The 20727-nt window shown below is 50.0% G+C and overlaps 1 protein-coding gene across 1 annotated transcript in view; it reads left to right on the forward strand.

Moving 5' to 3' along the window:
* Positions 1–2491: 2491 nt before the first annotated feature.
* MED17 (mediator complex subunit 17) overlaps positions 2492–20727 on the forward strand; it is an 87386-nt gene continuing 69150 nt past the window's right edge. Inside the window, exons 1-3 of the mRNA XM_077664635.1 lie at positions 2492–2624; positions 7433–7553; positions 17410–17550. Coding sequence (XP_077520761.1) covers positions 7441–7553; positions 17410–17550 — 254 coding nt within the window. The 5' untranslated portion in view covers positions 2492–2624; positions 7433–7440. The remainder of the gene's footprint in view (positions 2625–7432; positions 7554–17409; positions 17551–20727) is intronic.

Consider the following 20727-nt stretch of genomic DNA (forward strand, 5'->3'; position numbering starts at 1 on the left):
AACGCAGTCCTCGGCGATCACAATTAACATAAAAGAGCATAAAGTTGGGCAAGTTGGTTCATATTCATGGCGAATCAAGCGCAAACGGAAAACACGGAAAGCACCTGTCCATGTCTTCTTTTTTTTCTGTCCGTGTTTTCCTTTCACCCTTGACCAGCCATGGTTTGCCCGAAATAAGAGATGGCTTGCTCTCCTATTGGTCAAGTATTGCACACCACAAAAACTATATATTTCATGCTTAACAGGCGCACATTTAAAAAGAAATATGTTTTTGAATAAAATGTTGTTACTTACACACTTTAAGAGGTTTTTTTAATGGCATTTTGGAAAACAGAAACCTTTTATTGGCGTCGTGTGCCGTTGCGTGTTTGCTACTATGGCTTTTGCGCACTATACTTTCGCGCCAAATTCGTCTGCGCGCGGGGCGCGCCGTGGACGGAATGGCACCTCTCAGTAACGCCACTCTGTGTCCCCTAAAAAATCCAACTGTCCCGCACCAAGTAGCTCACCAGCCCATGATGCTCACCGGTCCATGGCGGCTGATGTGCAGCACCGTTAGCTTTCCCTCTACTTAATAGTAAGAGGCTCTATAGATATGCCCGGAGCAAGTTTTTCAACTGTCCTTATCTAAAAACTTTGCCAGACACTGTGCTCAGCTCACTTCGAGTCAAGCGCCTTCGGTTGCTTCGAGATCTCAAATGAACTGCGTAGCTGCAGTACACAGTGGTGAAAACGAAACTGAACGGCCGCCGCTATTGCAACCGCGAAATAGCGATAAACAAAAAAAAATCCAATGCGTAACGCAGGCAATAAGCCACTAGATGGATGTCAATCCGGTTTTCTGCCTTCCCAGCATGCCTCGGGAGCCCAGCTGGGTGGATGAAGTGAAAAGCCGCCAGTTCTCCCTCTAAACTGTATAGTATATGAGAAACTCTACGGTTACGCAGGTGCCTCGCCTTTCTCATGAGCTGGTTATGGGCTCCGTACGTGGTTATGACGAAAAGACAGGCTATGTGGACACCTCTCAACTGCGTATCGGGAGGGGAAACGAAAACGAGGGGCGAAAGAAGAGGAAAAGAGGTGCCATATATTATTGCAGAAATCCGTGTTAATTTCGTCCACCTGGGGTTCCAAGGCATCGCACAGCGCAGGCTTGCTGTCGCGTAACCACAGGATTTGCTGTCGCGTAACCACAGAGGCATCACGGTGGAAAGTTTCCTTAATAAAAAGTTGGCATTGGCTAACCCTGGAATTCAGCGAAAAGCAAGGCCGCTTGCTGAGCGTCTGAGGCTCGTCCATGGCAGCTACGCTACACGCTCGCGACATGCCGTTCTAATATACCCACACGACCACGTGGCTATGACGTGGTGTCACATGGTCTTACGACAGCCCCATCGGATGTCATCACGTGGCCTCACATCACCCCATCGGATGAAAAGGTTAAAGGTCAACCCAGAGGTCACCCAATGTCAAAGATAAGAGGTCAACTCAAGGTCAGATGTCAACTGATGGTCATGGGTCAAGGTCAGGGGACAATTGTCAGACACTATAACTGTACTACATATGGTCATGCACGGCTAACGTGGTTGGGCTGACGGTCGTTCAAGGTCATTCTACGGCCTACGCGACGACTGCTTTACCTGGCGTAGTGAAGCTATTCGCTTCAATATAAGGTACGTTATGAGAAGGAATTTAACAAACCATTGGTGTCACATCAGTCGTCCGGAATCACTGCAGAATATTATTCAGTTCACCAATCACAAGAAATGAAATCGGCTGTCTCATCGATATATATATATCGGGATACAGCAAGACAAAGGCATCAGAGTTCTGGGGCCAATTATATTTCGTGTGATGGTTAGCGCGCGGAGACCCTGCGACGTTCGGAGGGTTGGACAAGCGGCGCTGTACACGTACCTTTCGAATTCTTCCTGCATAAAGAATTTTGTTTCCTCAATTCAAAGTAAATTTTTTTTCTTCGTGCTGAAAGTTTAAGATCAAAGGGGGTGTTTGCTGCTACCATTTTTCTGGGGCTCTGAATTTTTGTACATGTGAAGTTTTCATGATAACTGTATCGGCGTCCTAATCTTTCCGTTTGTTGCTGTGTGGCTGAGCATGCGCACTGTTTTCCATTAGTGTGGATTTCAAATAAACCTGCAGTTGTCTCTGCTGTGTCCTGTCTTCATGCGCTGTCTTTTTCAAAAGTGATGCATCAACAAGCCCAAAGTTCTACCTTATTAATGTACCAGACTACGTTTGAAACACCCGGCCTTGTCTGCATTCCCCCCCCCCCCCCCCCCCCCACTTCACCCCACCTCCGATAGAAAGCAGTAGTAGTTTTTGGGCATAAAAGATGCGGAAATGCGTAAAAGAAAAGCGTTAGTGTATGAGGAAGAACCTACACTGACAAAATAAAAAATTGAAAAGCCCTCTCTAAGGAGAAGCCTCTAAGCCTCTACTACCTGTAGCGCCTCTAGTTATTCGTCCATCTGTTCCTGGCGGTGGATGGCGTCCAATGGCGGCGGTCGCGTACGCAACGATGAAACCAATAGAGCAGTGCGGCGTGACAGCATCATGTTGACATTTTGACGCGTCTGCGTTTGGTGGCTTCTGTTTTCATTCAGGTGAGTTTTAGTCTGTTGTTCTCGGTGGTGCTCATGCATGTACCGTGCCAGTCGGCCACTGCACGTGGGACGTCCAGGGCCTGGCCAACCTTTCCGCCGGTGGTGGCGGTGCACTGCGCGTGCTGCTCCCCGCCAGCGCTGCTGTTCTCGTGGGAGGAAGAGATCAGCTTGTGCGGTGCACTGTTCCCTGTGATGACCGTTTTCCCCAAAAATCTGCATGCGATTGGATATTCTAGACGTGTGCACTGACGTGATGTTCGCGCCAGCCGGTCTAAAAACGCGCGGGCAGCGTTGTTAGCATCGGTCGTGTCGGATCACCGCCCGTTGCCACAAGTGGCCAACGGCGACACGGTGCTGTGCCCTAAGCGACCACACAAAGTGGTGTCCACTCAGCGACCCACGCCTCCATCGAAGCCTCCGTGCCGATTCGCTCGGGGGTCGAGCGTGCACAGAGCAGCGCCTTGTTCGCTTTCATCCTCACGATACTCGACTGGACTTGACCTGCAACGGTATTGAATACATCTGGGAGAATGCGTCCATATGCGAGAGACAGCTCGTCTGTGAAGCACAGGAAAAGGAAGAAGAAATTGACGCGAGGCGAGAACAGTCAGCACAAAGCGCTGGTGCACTCATCTTTGAAATCTTTCCTCGCGCGCGTTAGAGAGGTGTATCCGATCGCCAACCGGACCGGCCATCATCATGTGCTGCAACGCTCACGGCAGCCCCTGCCGCGGCCACGCTATCAAAACAGCGTCTATCTTCGCCTCACTTTCTCACGTTTTCGCTAGTTTTCAAGCCACTCTGGTGCCACAAAAGAGGATTGCGCCCATTTTCTCGTCTTGATTTCAGACTGCGAGTTTCTCCCCCGCAGCTGTTCGCTGGCAACATACAACCATTGTGACTCTTCTCTTGAGCAGTGTAACAAACTCTTCATGACCCGAGGGTGCCTGCCAAACACAATCCACTGCTCTTTCAATCACCTGGTAACTTCTTTTCCGTGCTCAGATCTGTTGTGTACGGCATTTCAAGAAGAAACCATCACTGCAGGACAGGGCGGAGAAAAGGAGGAAACTGGAATCATGCAGACTTACTCCTAATTTTCACTGAAAGGAACGTTTCTTCCTTGCCAGCACCAGTAAGCATGTGCGCTTCTTCATGATGACACAGAGCACATATCGATCGCCCAGCTGTTGAAACTAATACATGTCAGAGAAGAAATTTGATTATGAACTATTCAGCAATCATAGGCAAATACATACCACATGGTGATCCATGTACAGTAATGTCCCGGGATCGTTAAAAGAAAGCATGCAACCAAAAAATTAGTGTCTGTACTCCTTTAAACGTCATCCCTCATCAAGCTGCCCCAGCCTCACCGCTCACTTTGCCGCAGTTATCAGCCCATTGCCTCCCTCACATTAAGTATGTGCGCTTTAGTGAACTATGTCCCTGCTAAACATTGGCTCTCTTAATGCTTCACCACCTGGACCATAAACATACTTTGCTGTGTATGGACAGCTTGACCTAGTGGTACGCAGGCGTAAGAAGTTGAGAGTGGTGAGATGGCATCTTTGCTGCCAGTGCAAGTAATTTAGGCTTGCAGTACTTTAATATTGTCTTCATTGCTCAACATAACACAGCCCACAGCCACAACTTGAATGAGATAGATGAACTCCCTTTCCACTTCCAATATGTCACCCCCCCCCCCCCCCCCCCCCCCCCCCCCCCCCGCTGTGGTGGCAAAAACAAAAGTAACATCAGTCAGGGAAAGGAATTCCTATCCCTATCTGAGAAATGTTACTTTTGTTTATTTGAATTCAGCAGTCCAGCCTAGTATTGTACTTTATTAGTTCTGCATTCGTCTGGTGCCTTTCCTTTTTTAACAAGGCTTGTGGTGTTCTGGACCTTACTAGACAAAAGTATTAGCAAGGCAGTTGAACTCTCATAATCAAACAGTTTATACAACAGCGCAAAAAGCTATGGCAAACAGAACGTCAAAGAGTTCTATGGGACCATAAGCCAAATTGGTGCTAATGTGGTAGAAGAATTGAAAGAAATTGTGAAACCTAGTTCTTATGTACTGTTCTTAGTGCGTTGTGTCACATTGTGTTGGACACCTTGTAATGTTGTTGTGGTGGAGTGATGAAGCTGGCAGTTCTGCAGTATGCAAGCTCCATCTTGCTGCCAAAGCTCTGCGCTGGCGGCCTGAAGCCTTTCAGGTACCATGAGATAGACACGTTGTGCGTTGCGTGCGGAGAGGAGGAGGAAACGGCTGAACACTTGATACTTTCCTGTAAGGGGCTTCACCCTGCAGTGGAAAGCAGCGGGGCTGATTTATCCAAGGCATTGGGGCTTAAGGACAGTGAAGCGAAAGTAGATTTCAAGGGGGTAGAAGTAACCAAGCGAAAGTTACCTGATTGGCGGCTAAAATTAATACAAGAGTAAAATTCCATAAGTCATGGCTAGGTGGCTTGAGCCACCGCCTGATTTAAAGGGTGCAGCCTTATCCATCCATCCACCCATCCATGTAGTGATCACCAGGAAACCTGACTACGCCCACTGAAGTATGAAAGCCTCTCGAATCTCTCCAATTAACCCTTTCCTCTGCCAGCTGTGGCCACCATATTGTCACGATAAACAAAGCGATAAAGGGGTGTGGCGGCAGATTTGAAAAAAAACAAACACTGCAAATATTCGCGGCAATATTCTTGCAAACTTCTTAATCTCAAACGCCCACCTAACTTTCTGCCGCCCCCTGCTGCGCTTGCCTTCTCTTGGAATTCACTCCGTTACCCTTAAGGACCAGCGCTTATTTTCCCTTCGCATTAAATGCCCTGCCCAAGCCCATTTCTTCCTCTTGATTTCGACTAGGATGTCATTAAGCCACGTTTGTTCCCTCACCCACTGTGCCCGCTTCCAGTCAAGAGTCAATGTTACACGTATCATTTTTTCATAGCTTACTGGGTTGTCCTTAACTTGAGCTGAACCCTTTTCGTTAGGATCCACTTTTCTGCCCCATAGGTGAGTACTGGTAAGATACAGCTGTTGCATACTTTTTTCTTGAGGGATACTGGTAAACTGCCATATGCGCTCCACCCGATTCCTATTCGTTATTTCCCTCTCATGATCCAGATCAGCGGTCACTACCTGCCCTAAGTAGAGATATTCCTTTACCAGTTGCAGCACTTCACTACCAATTGTGAACTGCTGTTCCCTTGCTAGACTGTTGCTAAACTTGCTAGACATCTATCCTTCAACAGATAGGCACTCATTTGGTGCTCGCCTGCTGTTTGTCCTTTCTGCATTTCTTCTGTTGCTTCCTGTGTAGCTACAACTGGAATTTTCATTTATTTGGCATTTTTATTTGGGTAGTTAGTGCCGCGATTGTCCTAGCCTGTGTAGAAATCTGCGTAGCCATTCTTGGGTGCCCGAACTGTCGTCTGGAGATTGCTTATGACATTGCTTTCTTTGTTTGTTATTATGTACAAATGGAATGACCCTTGCTGTGAGTACGGGGCTGTGTGGCTTGTGTTCCTACTCATACAAATGCCTGATGGCACTGTAGGGAACTTGGATTTATGCACAGTGCATTTCCAATAAGGCTTTACGGCTCCAATAGGGTTTGCTAAGGCTGGCCGTTGTCCTGCAGGGGTGCTTTCTGGATGCACGTGAAGGGGTCTCGTATTGTGTGAGTGCAATGTGGTTGCCATGAGTCCAGGTCACGAGTGCTGCCGCCTAGCGCTGGTCATGTTTCACCAAGCGCAGCTGCTTTTTTTGCCACTTGTTGCTGTCTCCAGCTTCGGTTGAAGTTTTTCTTGAGATGAAGCTATCAAGAATGGATACTAGCACTGCATTGGATGGTCGGATCTATGACATCGTTGAGGTGCGCAGGTGTAGGTCCAGTGCTCAAGGATTGTGCACTGTCGTATTTTGATTCCTAACCCTTTAAGCCTCTATGTATTGTCAGTGACAAAAGTCCCTGGGACGCAAAAGCATCCTAGGCACATAGGCAGCGCATCTGCCAAGAAATATGTAGTTTCGCTGCTCTACATTGGTGTGCATGAGTTAGACTACCACTTCCGCACGTTTCGCTTGCATCAACTGCCTAATAAGGGAGCTCTCGGTTTTGGTTCCTGGTTATTTGTCCTGGAGACTGGTTCCCTGATAGTGCGCAATTCAGCACAAGCCAGACTCTCAGTTTTTTCTGGTCTTATGTTATACCTAGCGGCGAATTCTTCATTTTGTTGAATTTAATACCAGTCATGTCGCAAATGGGGTTGTTTCATACTCTTACATTGTTTGTAGGCAAATGAGCTGGATTATTTTTTTGTCATTTCATTATAAACGAATGGGTGTGTGACTTACCTTTGAGTGGAGGGGAATTTATGACCTTCCAAGGTACGCACACAAGACAGCATTCTTGAAACTGCCAGGAGTGACCAACTGGTGCCCTGGGTTGGACGTCTGAATCCACCGAAGTTTCAACACAAATGCAAGAGACTGCATTTTTTTACGGCCGGGAGGGTGTGAAGGGAAACTGGGAGTTGCAAGCCAGTGTGAGCTTGAGTCTCTGTGTGTGCTCTTTCGTTTCTAAGTGTGAGGGTGGCCTCTTTGTTAAGAATGCAGAAATCTGTTGATGCAGGGCCAACTTGAATTTGTCCTGCCTGTACTATGCTTGAGAGCCATGTTTTGGCAAGTTGCTTGACAACTGTTGGGCAATGCCTGTGCCCAAGCAGGGCAAAGTAAATGGGGTCCCCAGACTGTCTACAGTTGGTGAACGGATGCCTCACGTGGATGTCTTCATGCAGGTGCAGCCATGTCAAACAGCAGTGGCGGCGGTGGCAGCATGGCCGTCAACGTATGCGTCGAGGCCTGCCAGGAGTACCAGGTGCAGGAGATCACCTATGATGGACAGGAGGTCTATGTCCAGTGAGTGCTGCCCCTAAGGGAAATGTCGGCTTGATGCCACAGGTCTAACACTGACACAGTGTGGGTGATATATGTGGTAGCCCTGCAGGGGTGTCCTAGACTGGCACTGATAGTAGTTCTTTGTGTCCACGTGGGGGCTTTCCTCTTTGTGAGAACCATAAGGCCTCCTGAATGGGTCAGAGAGTGGGTGCCTCTGTACCACTCGCTATGGCAGGGGCCCCGTGCGTGCAGCAGCCTGCCCTAGGTTGGCAGCAGAGCTGCCTCTTTTGCCTCGTGGCATTTAATTCATTTCGAGGTACAAATTACATTGGAAACAGGAAAGGCTTACACTAATGCTAAATACATAGTAAACAGCAGTAAAAAAACTCACAAAAGTGAAGCCATATAGTGGTGAGAATTTCGAATCCCAAGTTGAGATCTGTTGACAATGCTAGTGATGAATTGGCTGCTGCAGTGGCTCAGGGGTTATGGTGCTCGGGTGCTGACCCGAAAGACATGGGCTTGATCCTGATCACAGCGGTCGCATTTCGATCGAGGCGAAATGCTAGATGCCCGTGTACTGTGTGATGTCATTGCACGTTAAAGAACCACAGTGGTCAAAATTAATTTGAGCCCTTCACAATGGCATCCCTCATACCCTGAATCGCTTTGGGACGTTAAACCTCATAAACTAAACCAAACCAGCAGAACACAAAATACATAGTTGTTGCCAGGTGGGAGTACACGTGATTCCGTGAGCCGCTAGCATTGAGGAAGAACTTTGCTGCAGTGAAGCAAGCATTGGGAGCTGAGGTGAGTACAAAGCACTTTCAGAGCTGAGGCTGGAAAAATTGCATGGTGCTTTACATCTGTGCTGAGTGTGAAGTGCATATAATAGCAGTGCTTCGCTTATCAGGTGCACAACTTGAGTCATTGCAGGTGAGCAGAGTGGCTGATCAGCCAGTTGGCACTCTGCTCTGCCTCTGAGAACAGGCATAGACAAGAAATACTTTGTTGGGTGCAGTATTGCTTTGCAACTGTCCCCACACTCCCCAAACTTGTGCACCAAAGCTTGTTTCCAGGGCGGCTCACAGCTGAGCCGAAAGCATGGCTGAAGGAGCCCCTTTGTGTGGCGCACTCCCAGAAGCATTGATGCAATAAACACTGAACAGTACCTCATGCCCGGTACAGTTCCCAGTACAGTGCTCGGTACCTCATGAATCTTGGAGGGGGGTGTCAGCACTGATGCTTGGGGTGGTTTGCGTACAGGAATAATCACTGCTTGGTTGGAGCTAATGACTGCGTGGATGATACTACTTGGTTCAGGGGCAGTTCATTGTGAGAATGTGCTGCAGTCTGCCTTGTGCTGTGTGGTTTCCCCTCTCTTCGACATTCCTGGACCTGCGGGTCATGTGGTGCCATCCTGCACAGTGCACATTCTGGTCACATTGCCAAAAGGATGCCTCAGTTTAGTGACAAGCTGGCTACGCTTGAGGTCCCTAGCTTCCCACAATTCTGCAAAAAATCATGGATTTTAAACATTTTTCACAGAATTATGTGTTAGCAACCCTGCACTTCATTTTTTTGATGATGTATTTACAATACAGTACAGACAATGCAATGCAGTTTTGCTCTGCAAGACTTACCGGCATTATTCGAGTCTGCAGAAGCGGGCTCATATAGTACTGGTAAGGGGAAATACGCAGTACAAAACCATAGACATATATGAATGTGCTATAAGCAGAGACAAGAAAACGGAATTTGGAGGCTGTATACAGCACGAGTGGAAGCGTGATAGAACACAGATACGAGAAGCACAGACACAAAAGCAGCTGAAAGTGTAGGAAGTATGGTCGTGCACACATGTCCAGAGCACTCTATTGAAGTACCATGGAGTACACTTGCGTCATTTACGAGTGGCTTAGGGTTCTAAACAAGACGTTACCGTGCACGCAGATTCCCATGGATCGTGTTTACCTCTGTGTATTTAAAAGCTGTACCAGGCCTGTCTTGCAGCGGCAATTGTCATAAATGCACAATAGAACGTGCCGTTCGAGCACTCTAGACAAGTGTGTGGACGGCTGTACAAGGGCAAAGTCCAACACCACAAGTGACAAGTTAACGGTCAGGGGAGTGGCTAACATAATTGCAAGGGTGGATGCAAAAGGTAACGGCCAAGTATGGTGCGAAATTGGGAACACATAAAAGCTGAATCAAGTATGTTACCTTTTTGTTTACTTCAAGAAAGAATTGGGGACACTTCATAAGTGCTAAGTAACGCAAGTATTTTGTCTGTAGGAATGACAGAGTGTGATTCATTGCATTGCCTTATATATCTTGAAACAAAGAATCTGGTAATGAGTGAACTCCTGCTCGTGCACTCCCCCTCTTCTAAAACAAGCTAGCATGTCATACGCTGCAGTTTTGGCAGTAACCTGCTCACACGCTTTAGTGGAATGAGTCATGTTATTGGTGCCTACCAAGAGCACTATTACTGTATTTGCACAAATATAATGAGAGTTTTTATTTCCTTGAATCATTTGCTGCAGAAAACACCATATTTTATACTTGGAACCATGCTACGAATATAGCATGATTGACAGTATAACATGGTAACAGGAGAAGCTTGGGCAGATGGGTGTGGCATTGTCATGCGCAGCGCGAACAGGAATGGGACACAAGAAGAGGCACCCCGACCTCTCGGGCTTGGATTCAGGGGCCGACCTGGACACGTGTCTCGCCAGTCCCACAGGCTCAGGTGGTGAACTGCCTATTCATACATCTACTGAACAACTTGGAAAGAAACAAATAGCAAGACATTTCCTGTGGAACACAGTGGAGAATGCCATCATCCACCCCGTCGGCAGTATTTCACTCCTAGCAAAAGTGGCTGGTGTCCTCTGTCGAGGGCCAAAGTGTACCACATAATCAAACGAGTGGCCAGCTGAACCTGTGGAACGGGCGAGGTGAGTGTCCAGGTCAACACACAAAGTTAGAGAGAGAGAGAGAAAGATGGACTAGAGTAGCTGCCCGTCAGGTGGGCAGTAGAAACAAGCACCCCACTGTGTCACTCAATCTAAACTCCATCTCACAAGTTGTTTGCAGCACCGTGAAAGGTAAAGCTCTCTCATCCATTCACGGCCCAGGAAGGCAGCAGATGTTCCCTCAAATATAAGACTTTTTTTCAAACAATTATTGCAGCTATTAAAAAATGTGAGGTTGTATGATTGTTCTCCCAGCTTAACTACTGCTGACATAGTTCAAAACTGCCGGACCCCACCCCGCCAACAAAATATTGCTACGCTACTAACTACTCTAGTGGCGCCATAGAGCGGCTAAACTGCATTTCCTGGCAGTTGGCAAGCCTTGAGCCATCTCGGGGCTAGACGCTTCGTCTTCTTCATATCTCGTGCTGCCTGCTGCCTTGCGCGTTCCGTCTTGCGCGTCTAATTAAAGCAAGTAAACCAGCCCTGCTTACGTCAACAGTTTCTCAGTGACATATTTGGTGGAGGTACGGGGTAACGGCCCATGTACGCTGACCTCGAGGACACCTTTGACGTCGGCTCTCAACGCGTGGCTACAACACCAGTCCACAAGGCGAGCCGCCGCCTGCGAGGCCTACAACCCGAGTTCGGCCAACTGACAGCGCCGGTAAGAGCCATGACATCCACCGCGGCTAGCCAGACAAGTCAGCACTCCGGGAATGCCCTGCCATTTGTCCTTCACGCACCTCGATCGCCGGCACCGTTCCACGGGGACAGGTTCGAGGACGTCGAAGACTGGTTGGCCAGCTTTGACCGAGTGGCGGGTTTCAATGAGTGGGACGGCGAGCGCAAGCTGCGCAACGTCTACTTTGTGCTGCAGGACTCGGCCAAAACGTGGCTTGAGAACCACGAAGCTTCCTTTACCACCTGGGAGGCTTTTCGTCGAGAGCTGCTAGCGACATTTACCAGCAGCAAAAGAAAAGAGAAAGCTGAAATCACCCTGCGCTCGAGATCACAGCAGCTGAACGAGGGCGTCGCAATATTCATCGAGGACATGACCCGACTGTTCAATCGGGCCGACCCTGCTATGCCCGAAGCCCAGAAGGTACGCCACTTAATGCGTGGCATAAAAGAGCAGCTGTTTGCCGGACTGGTCTGTGACCCGCCACAGACAGTGTCCGACTTCACCAAGTAGGCAATGGGTATCGAGCGCTCTTTACAGGAACGGGGCGCCCACTACGGACGTCAGGCTACTGTAGCAGCCGCTTCCCAGTCCCAGTACACGCCTACGTCGCTGCCCGCCGAGGACCTTCGGGAGCTTGTAAGAAGCCTTGTTTGTGAGGAACTGGCGAAACTTCGCTTTGAAGCTCTACAGGTCAGCGTCGCTGCCGTTATGGACGTGGTCCGCGAAGAAATCCGACGAGTTGTGTAGCCACCCCCAGCTCCACATCCGGCGCCCTCCGTTATGATGTACAGTGAGGCGCTATGAAGTCCCGGGCCAGCGATGCAAGTCTTTTCCCCCATCGCTCCTGTGCAATACCTGCAGGAGCCAATCACAACAGCACCCTCCGTGCCTTAGGAGTTCAGGCCCCCCGTGAGCAAAGCGCACGTTTGGCGTACGCCAAACAATCGGCCGCTCTGTTACCACTGCGGAGAGCCCGGCCACATCCTCCGCCACTGCCCCTACCGCAGGATGGGTTTAAGGGGGTTTTCACCTGACGCACCTCGACCACGCTACGGTGAAAGACCACGGGATATCGAACAGTACTTGGCTGATAACGTGCAATCTTCGACCTCTCAGCGACGCCAGCCCCGATCGCCATCCCCAAGGCGGTTCTCTTCGCCCGGCCGCTCGTCATCCTCTGGCCAGTTCAGAGGTACGTCCCCACGTCGGGAAAACTGAAGACGGCGTCCTCCGGGGGTAGGGCTGCCGCTACTGGACCGAGTCAAGAGCCTCCACCCGACGATTCGCCGCGATGCTCCGACCGACGACGACCTCGACAACGCGCTGCGACCGGCTGGCCTCCGCCGAAATTCCGGTATCCGCCGACAACCACGACGTTACCGCACTCGTGGATACCGGCGCCGATTTTTCGGTAATGAGCAGACGGTTAGCCACGGTCTTGAGGAAGGTTCTGACCCCTTGGTCTGGCCCGCAGATCCGGACAGCTGGTGGCCACGTGGTAACTCCACTCGGTGTCTGCACTTCGCGAATCCAGATCCGCGGTGTTACTTTCCCTGGTTGCTTTGCTGTGTTACCCGAGTGCTCCAAAGGCCTCATACTCGGTTTGGATTTCCTTCAAGAGTACGGTGCCGTTATCAACCTCCAGGAGCTAATCATGTCGTTTTCCACCCAAGGTCCTGTCAACGACGATACCGAGCCACGCAGGGCGAAGTTATGCGTCTGTGACGACCACGTTTTGATCTCATCAAGATCCAGCATGTTTGTTACTGTAGAGTGCGATAACAGCACCAAAATTCGTGGCATCGCTGAAACCAACATGTCGCTGCTCCTTGGTCGGCAAGTCTGTGTTGCTCGAGGAATAGTTGAACTGAACAAGGGCCGAACCGAACTCTTGGTGACCAATTTTGGTTGTGAACCTCAGTGTTTGCCTGGCAGAACAGCTATTGCGTATTTCGAGGAACTCAGCGAATTCGCGGGACAGCACGCTTTGTCCGGAGCCCTGGCATCAGTGGAGGAACCGACCACTCCCATAAACACTGACGTGAACCCAAACCTCACAACTAACCAGAAACGCTGCTTGGAAAGCGTTATCCAGTCTTTCTGCGATTGCTTTGCCTCGACCTCCACGGTTAGGCAGACACCGCTTACAAAGCACCGAATTATAGTTGACGCCAACCAACGGCCGTTATGTCAGCCGCCCTACCGCATCTCTTTGAAGAAGCGCGATGCCATTCGCCGCCAAGTTCAAGAAATGCTCAAGGACGACGTGATACAGCCGTTGATGAGCCCGTGGGCATCGCCTGTTGTTCTAGTGGCAAAGAAAGATGGAACCCTACGGTTCTGCGTTGATTACAGACGTTTAAACAAAGTCACTAAAAAGGATGTGTATCCTCTCCCGCGTATTGATGACTCCCTGGACCGGCTGCGCCACGCCAAGTACTTCTCATCGCTAGATTTACGAAGCGGCTATTGGCAAATCGAGGTGGACGAACGCGACCGGGAAAAGACCTCCTTTATTACACCGGACGGTCTGTATGAATTCCGGGTGCTCCCTTTCGGCCTGTGCTCGGCTCCTGCAACCTTCCAGAGGATGATGGACACCGTTCTTGCCGATCTCAAATGGCAGTCCTGTCTCGTGTACTTGGATGACGTTGTCATCTTTTCTGACACGTTCGAAGAGCACCTGAGACGCCTGCGCGCTGTGTTCGAAGCAATTCGGTTGGCCGGTCTTTCCCTGAAGCCCGAAAAGTGTCATTTCGCTTTCGAAGAGTTGAAGTTTCTGGGCCACATCGTGAGCGCTAAAGGGGTTAGCCCAGACCCCAATAAGACTGCTGCCGTGGCTGCTTTTCCTGTGCCCACCGATAAGCGCAGTGTGCGCCGCTTTCTGGGTCTCTGCGCCTATTATCGGCATTTTGTGCAGAACTTCTCCCAGATCGCTGAGCCCCTCACGCGACTCACGAAAGATTCCGAACCATTCTTCTGAGGCCTGGAGCAACTGCAAGCCTTTGAAGACCTCCGCATTCGTCTCCAAAGTACGCCCATCCTTGGACACTTCGACGAGTCAGCCGACACTGAACTACACACAGACGCCAGCAACATCGGCCTCGGTGCGGTCCTTGTGCAGAGGCAGGATGGTCTCGAACGCATAATCGTATACGCGAGCCGCACCTTGTCACGATCTGAGGCGAACTATTCAACCACCGAGAAAGAATGTCTGGCCATTGTGTGGGCAGTAACAAAATTTCGCCCGTACCTATATGGCCGCCCTTTCAGGGTCGTCAGCGACCACCACTCGCTGTGTTGGCTGGCGAACCACAAAGATCTCTCGACACGGCTTGCACGCTGGAGCCTTCGGCTTCAGGAATTCGATGTCACCATCGTCTATAAGTCTGGTCGAAAGCACAGTGATGCCGACTGTTTGTCTCGTGCTCCTATCAAGGACCCCCGAACCGATCCCGACGACGATTCAGTTTTTCTTGGCGCCATCTCCACGCCCGTTCTGATTCAACACCAAAGAGACGACAGTGAGCTACGACCCGTCATTGAGTATCCGTAAGGAAGCGCTCAGTCTCCCCCACGAATCTTCTCACGCAGACTGTCGTCGTTCTGTTTACGCGACGGCATCCTGTATAAGAAAAATTACAGCCTGACGGAAGCTGTTTATCTGCTCGTCGTGCCTACGGCTCTTCGCGACGAAGTCCTGCAGGCGTGCCATGATGACCCATCTTCTGGTCACCTGGGTTTTCGTCGAACTTTGTCACGAATACGGGAAATGTACTACTGGCCCAGGGTTGCTGCAGTTGTGAAGCATTACGTAAGAACTTGCCGCGAGTACCAGCGTCGCAAGACGCCGTCGACTAAGCCAGCCTGCCTACTGCAGCCTATTGATCCGCCTCAGGTTCCCTTCCACCAAGTTGGCATGGACATACGCGACCCATTTCCGGAGTCCTCTTTGGCTAACCGCTACATTGTGGTCGCCACTGACTACCTCAGCCGATACTGTGAGACTAAAGCTCTTCCCCGTGGTACTGCTGACGAAATTGCGAACTACCGCAGCGGTGGCCAAGTGGTTGAGCATCCGCCTCGCATGCGGGAGGTGCGGGGTTCGATCCCCAGTGCCGCCGGGTACCCACCGGTGATACAATGGGTACAAGCTTTCTTCTGGTCTGGTGCTCGGCTTATTTAGGGTGAAATGCTTGGGAAATGGGTCTTCGACCCCACCTTGAGAATTTGAAAAATACCTTGTGCCATGGCGTTCTTTGGCCATAGATGCCCTTGCGCCATAAAAATCCATCATCCATCCGAAATTGCGAACTTTTTCATTCAAAACATTGTGCTTCGTCACGGTGCACCCACCATTGTTTTAACTGACAGGGGAACAGCGTTCACCTCGGCCGTTACGCAGGAGGTTATGCGCCTAAGCGGCAGCAGTCACTGCAAAACATCCGCTTACCACCCTCAAACGAACGGCCTCACCGAACGGCTCAACAAGACGATCGCCGACATGATTTCTATGTATGTCGATGCGGACCACCGGAACTGGGACGCCATACTCTCTTACGTCACCTTTGCCTATAATACTGCGGTCCAGGAAACGACACGCTTCACTCCATTTCGTTTAGTACATGGTCGCGAAGCCACAACCATGCTGGATGCAGTGCTGCTTCCAGCTAGCGCTACCCCCTCTGTTATGGGTGCTGCCCAATTTGTTCGTTATGCTGAGGCCGCCCGCCAACTCGCTCGACAGCGCATCCGCACCAGCAAGTTCACGACGCTCAGCTATACAACCTCCACCACCGAAATGTGCGTTACCTGCCCGGCGAACAAGTCTGGGTGTAGAGCCCAATCCGCATGAGGGGAGGCTCTGAGAAGCTTCTATGCAGATACTTTGGCCCCTACGAGGTGCTCCGCCAGCTCAGTCAAGTTACCTACGAAGTTCTCCCCCAAGGAACAGTTCGCTCTTCTAGACGGCCAACCTCCGAAGTTGTCCACGTCGCTCGGATGAAGCCGTACCACACCCGCTAGCCCCTCGCGCATGTCTACACCACACGCCAGACACGTGCGACTACCCTTGTGGTCCTGCCTGCAATTGCTACCACACCGAGTCGGTGTCTTCAAGAGAGGGGGAGCAATGCTACGCTACTAACTACTCTAGTGGCGCCATAGAGCGGCTAAACTGCATTTCCTGGCAGTTGGCAAGCCTTGAGCCATCTCGGGGCTAGACGCTTCGTCTTCTTCATCTCTCGTGCTGCCTGCTGCCTTGCGCGTTCCAACGTCTTGCGCGTCTAATCAAAGCAAGTAAACCAGCCCTGCTTACGTCAACCGTTTCTCAGTGACAATATGCTAAGCAATTGAGGTAGTCCGACTCACTAGCGAGGTTACGAGCGAATGTTTGCCCATGCTAGGGCAGGGGAGAAGCAGCTCCGAGGCTGGACAGGATGAGCTCGTGGGAAAATGTTCTCATGAGGCCTCGCCTCACTGGCAGAGAATGAAGCACCACGCCTAAACGTCTACATGTGACGAATTCCCTAGCTGAAGCAACAATGCTGTCTCCCCCAGCACGCCACGCATAGCAATTGCTGTCCATGGCACTCGTGTGACTATGACGCAGGTAACTGGGGAGGACGCATTGCAGGAAAGCAAAGCAAAGAAGGCGGAGCAGGTGAATCCTTACAAAAGGTAGTTCAGGACGGTGTTTGGATAGTGCAGCGAACATTTCATTCGCTGGTGAAATTTGGAAAGTCCGCAGGAACGCTGTTCTACGGTGGCCTGCTCCAAAGTGGTGTGCCATCATTCGTAAACATGGTGTCCACCGAGTCAGCCAAATATCCTGTGCTTAGCAGCTGTACACTGATGCTTGTTCCTTCCCAAACGTAGAGCCACCAGTCATGGGGTAAGGGGCACAGAGTAGCGCATTTTGCTGCAAACGCTGTTCTAATTGGCTCAGATCGCCACAACCTTCACAGTTCTGCAAATAACTTGTGAGATGGAGTATAGTGTTGAAGCATGATGAAAGCACTTCAAGGGCCTGCTGTGTCAACACGATTCTCCTCTGTGGGGGAAAGTGAGCCCAGTGGCTACCCCAAGGGTCACTCTGTGCAAGCCGGCATGGGAGCAGAGAAGGTGTCCATCACCCACTGCGGAATAAACCCTGTGCTGTTTGTGGAGCGGCAAACTGGTGTGCTGAGTAGTGTTGCTGTCATTGCAGGCCATGCTCCATGTCGGAGAACCTGACCAAGCTGGCGCAGAAGATAGACTTTGGCCAGGAGGATGAGCAGCCAAGCACCGCAGAGAAGGCCGCCTTCCAGCCCTCTCTCTGGCCCTGGGACTCGGTGCGCACCAAGCTCAGGTGAGGGGAACAACCTCAACACACCCATAGGAGAACCCCCATTTAGGACAGGCTTAGGTGGCGTGACCACCACAATACATGTGGGGTCACCATGACCCAGACGTGGGACTTGGTTGCTGCATACATGCAGGCTCAACAACCATACACGCGAGTTTGGGCAGGGCTGCAGCCTCAGTTTGATGCGCTTTGAAGGTGATTAGTTTGTACTTGACCTACTGGGGTTAAAGTATGCTCTAACACAGCTTATTTTGCCCGAAGACTGAACTAATTGCCTGAGCTTTCCTATTCTGGACTGTCATTTTTATTCCAGAGCTAGCCGCGCTCTCATCAGCAAAAATTTGTTGGTCCCATTTGGCCGAAATAACTGCAATAACATTCAAATTGCATTTAGGAGTGTTGAAACGTCAAGGGTTTTGACACTTCATGCATTACATATGAAACAATGCTGGAGCTAACTAGCGATTCAGACCAAGGGAGGAGGAAATTTATTCTACCAAAAGGACAGCTCAACCCATGTCTCGTGTGTCGCATGGCTCGTGAGACCTCATCATCTTTCGTGGCCATGGCCATGCCACTAAAGCAACGGTGGTGGGCACAGGCTGCTCCCAGTGAGGAGGAGGCGGAGTGATGGACGAATGTAGTTGCGCATTTCACTCGGCGATCCAGAGCATCACTCTGGACCTGAGAAGAAGCACGAAATCCATAATTGGAACAAAAAGCTCTCCCAGCTGCAATGCAGTAAGGTGGTTGCCCCTTGTGCACAATTTGAGTGCAACGTACGTTTTGGTGTGTAGAGCAGGAAAGAGCGTTCTGAATAACCAGTTCCATGAAGCAGTGGCACTAGTGGATGTGGTGTGTGCTACTTTGGCAAGCGGTGAAGCAAAATGTCATGGTTGAGGAATCGCCCGAGAGCAAGCATTTCCATGAGGGTAGCTGCTGATGTCCAGTCTAGAGGGATGCCGCCCGAGAATGCACAGAATGAACCCAGGCAAGACGGTTAAAGTGGGCTCTGGCATGGCCTATATTGTGCATATTGTATGGTTGACGTTGTGTAGGTCATGCATTGTGTGCTATGTGACATTTACGGGCGACGATGGGTTGGCCTAAGTGCTGCTGAAAGGTGCTGTGCAGTGGCTTTTAGGGATGGAAAGGAAGGAAGAAGCCTTCGGAGATAAGAGCACGAAATTGAGTGCCATAAGTGAGCGCAGCAAATGACCAAGGAGGGCCTCGCTTGAAACGGCAGCGAACACTCATGGGGGTGGGTAGCAGGCTTCCAGTTTGTTCTGGCCGAATTAGGCAAATTTCACACAAAGCAATGCCACCATATGCCTCTCAATGTGTGGAGAAGCCAGTCGATAAGGAGCTGAGAGCAGCATTCACGGGTATCCTCCACACAATGTAACATTTGTTATTTCAGTATTAGTCTTTGCAGGAACAACGACACATTCGAGTTGCCTGTTAATTCTGTCTGCACTGTGCCCTTCTTTTGAAACGCACTGTAATGCTGTGCACGGTACAATAATCCATTGCTTCCTGCTATAGCAGGGCAGCTGGGTTTTTTTTCAAGGAAATCTTTACTATGGTCAGTCATCAAAGCTCATCTCTCTTAGGAATTACGGTGAAAATGTTCTTCCACGGTGGAGCTGCATGTTCAAAGCATGACTGCACAGCTGCCTGGTTGTGAATGCTGCCACCCCGCTGAGCGGTCAGCGGGCACCTAGGATGGAGGAACGCTGTAATGCTTGTGCGACGTTACGCTTACATATATATGGTCCCACCTCCTCGGCAATGTTGATTTTATTGTGGAAAAGTTTGGCGTCTGCAACCAATTTATTACAATGCAGCCTAAAAATGCACCTGATTTCGAAGCTTTCGTTGTCTTATGCGTTATGAGAGAAAGCCTTTGCTTACAGCTGCATTGATGTCAGCATAGCATGCTTCGAAAGCACCGGTTCCCTTGTCTTATAGCAAGTGGTCTGGTTTGCTGGAAGAGAGCTGGCCATTCCTGTGCGTGCACAAGCAGTGCCATCGCCAGACAGAATCGTTTGTTTACCACACTTGTTGTTTTTGTTCAGATTTTGAGGCTGTTTCTGAAGGGTTATTGGCTATATTCTATGAGAGGTAAGGTTCTCATGCTGAGAACAACCTTCGACGGCATCAGAGAGGGAGTGCAGTACAGCTGTTTTTCTCTCTCGACTGGCACTACATGTGCGTGTTTAGCAGTGAAAACTTGGTGTCAGTCGCCACAGCCAGATGTCTTTTGTGGCGCTAGCACTCAGGTCCACATTCATGGAAAAAGCCGTTTGTCCTTCTGGTCCACCAGTGGGCAGGTGGCAATCTGCCCACCATGTTGTGGGCAACCTGCCCAAGGGTTTGTGTGGGGGGGTGGAGGGGGCACGTGTAATTTGCATTCAGTTACACTCGAGTATATGATTACTATGCACTAGAAAAGCTGCGTAGATTTAGTGTTTCAGAGAAAAGCTATGATTAGGTGTGTTCGACTACTTGACTGATCACAAGACAGTATTTGTAACCTTGACTGATATACATGCGTACAACAACTGTAAGAAACGTTGCATCATGTAGCTACTGTGCTTCATCCATGCTATTCAGACACACAGAATATACTTGGTATACCAGCTTAATCGCACAGAAATATTATGAATATTAAAGTCTAACCATGGTAAACAATGCAAAACAATGGCCACATTGTGCAGGCATACCAAATTCGCATTTGACCTAACTGAGCAACTTGACCGTTGTTTTTTTTCATGTCTCCTTCTGCATTACTATTGCTAATATAACTGCAGGGTGTCTACCAACCGGGAAAACAGTGAAAACTGGGAATTCTCAGGGAATTTGGACAATCTGGAAAAACTCAGCGGATTTGTGCTTATATCAGGGAAAATTAGCTGCAGTTCTACATAAAAGGAACAAAAATCGTGATAATGCTGCCTCGTGTAAACAGTGTGGATTGGCGTTGCAGGAATTGCCCAGTGCGGCGTTACGCGTCCTCTCCTCAGCGACCTCTGGCCTCCAACGTTGTGCTGTCAAGTGGAGCATCCAAGCAAGGCGGCAAAAAAGATGTCGCCATCATCTGGAAGACGTTGAAGTAACGATCGTTAGCTGTTTGTTTACTAGAATTGATATGAATGAGATTAAAGTGAGGTAATGCCA

The sequence above is a fragment of the Amblyomma americanum genome, chromosome 5 (genome assembly GCF_052857255.1).
Source record: "Amblyomma americanum isolate KBUSLIRL-KWMA chromosome 5, ASM5285725v1, whole genome shotgun sequence".
Taxonomy (NCBI): domain Eukaryota; kingdom Metazoa; phylum Arthropoda; class Arachnida; order Ixodida; family Ixodidae; genus Amblyomma; species Amblyomma americanum.